A 1,674-nucleotide genomic window follows, 5' to 3' on the forward strand; every position below is an offset into this window, starting at 1 on the left:
GACGAGGGCTGGAAGGGCCGTGTAAGGTGACGAGGGCTGGAAGGGTCATGTGTAAGGTGACGAGGGCTGGAAGGGCATGTGTAAGGTGACGAGGGCTGGAAGGGCCGTGTAGGTGACGAGGGCTGGAAGGGCCGTGTAAGGTGACGAGGGCTGGAAGGGCCGTGTGTAAGGTGAGGGCTGAAGGGTGTGTAAGGTGACGAGGGCTGGAAGGCTGTGTAAGGTGACGAGGGCTGGAAGGGCCATGTAAGGTGACGAGGGCTGGAAGGGCCATGTGAAGGTGACGAGGGCTGAAGGGCCATGTGTAAGGTGACGAGGGCTGGAAGGGCTATGAACACATGTAAGGTGACGAGGGCTGGAAGGGCGTGTAAGGTGACGAGGGCTGGAAGGGTCATGTGTAAGGGTGACGAGGGCTGGAAGGGTCATGTGTAAGGTGACGAGGGCTGAAGGGTCATGTGTAAGGTGACGAGGGCTGGAAGGGTCATGTAAGGTGACGAGGCTGAAGGGTCATGTGTAAGGTGACAGGGCTGGAAGGGTCATGTGTAAAGTGACAGGGAAGCATGTAAGGACAGGCTGAAGGGTCATGTGTAAGGTGACGAGGGCTGAAGGGTCATGTGTAAGGTGACGAGGGCTGAAGGCCATGTAAGGGTGACGAGGGCTGAAGGGCCATGTAAGGTGACGGGGCTGGAAGGGGCGTGGCGTGACGAGGGCTGGAAGGGCCATGTGTAAGGTGACGAGGGCTGGAAGGGCCATGTGTGTAAGGTGACGAGGGCTGAAGGGCCTGCGTGTAAGTGACGAGGGCCGGAAGGGCCAGTGTAAGGTGACGAGGGCTGAAGGCTGGCAAGGGACGAGGGCTGAAGGGTCAGTGTGGAGGTGACGAGGGCTGGAAGGGTCATGTAAGGTGACGAGGGCTGGAAGGGTCATGTATGACGAGGGCTGAAGGGCCATGTGTAAGGTGACGAGGGCTGGAAGGGGCCATGTGTAAGGTGACGAGGGCTGGAACGGCCATGTGGTCGGTGACGAGGTTGGAAGGGCCATGTGTAAGGTGACGAGGTTGAAGGGCCATGTGGTGACGAGGGTTGGAAGGGCCATGGGGGTGACGAGGCTGGAAGGGCCATGTGTGGTGACAGGGCTGAAGGGCATGTAAGGTGACGAGGGTTGAAGGGCCATGTGGGTGACGAGGGTTGAAGGCCATGTGTAAGTGACGAGGGTTGGAAGGGCCATGTGTAAGGTGACGAGGGTTGAAGGGCTCATGTAAGGTGACGAGGGTTTGAAGGGCCAAAAGGTGACGAGTTAAGGCCATGGGCGGTGACGAGGTTGAAGGGCCATGTGTAAGGTGACGAGGGTTTGAAGGGCCATAAAAGGTGAAAAGGGCCATGTCTGAGGTAACGAAAGCTGGAAAGGGCCATATCTAAGGTGACGAAAGCTGTTAAAGGCCATGTGTAAGGTGACAGCTAGATGGGTCATGTGTAAAGTGACTCACAACTGGAAAGGGCCATGTCTAAGGTGACTTCGAACTGGAAAGGGCCATGTCTAAAGTAACTTAGAACTGGTAAGGGTCATGTTCAAGGTGATTGAGAGCTGGAAAGCAGGAATTAAAAGGGTTAAATGAAGCTGGCAGGTGTGAGGGGAGGTAGGTAATGCAGATGAGGTCGTTTAAGGGCTTAACGGGGTGTT

At 56.6% G+C, this 1,674-nt stretch overlaps 1 protein-coding gene across 1 annotated transcript; it reads right to left on the minus strand.

Annotated features, from left to right (window-relative positions):
• Positions 1–504: 504 nt before the first annotated feature.
• On the minus strand, positions 505–1,251 carry LOC121880130 (DNA-directed RNA polymerase II subunit RPB1-like). Its single transcript, XM_042387192.1, has one exon. The coding sequence runs from the start codon at positions 1,249–1,251 to the stop codon at positions 505–507; it is 747 nt and encodes a 248-aa protein (XP_042243126.1).
• Between the last annotated feature and the right edge of the window lie 423 nt (positions 1,252–1,674).

This window comes from Homarus americanus, unplaced genomic scaffold (genome assembly GCF_018991925.1).
Source record: "Homarus americanus isolate GMGI-L3 unplaced genomic scaffold, GMGI_Hamer_2.0 scaffold30108, whole genome shotgun sequence".
Lineage (NCBI taxonomy): Eukaryota > Metazoa > Arthropoda > Malacostraca > Decapoda > Nephropidae > Homarus > Homarus americanus.

What these genes read in the sequence shown, in the direction of transcription:
- LOC121880130 (XM_042387192.1), bottom strand. Translation starts at nt 1,251, where the DNA reads ATGAGCCCTTCAACCCTCGTCACCTTACACATGGCCCTTCCAACCCTC.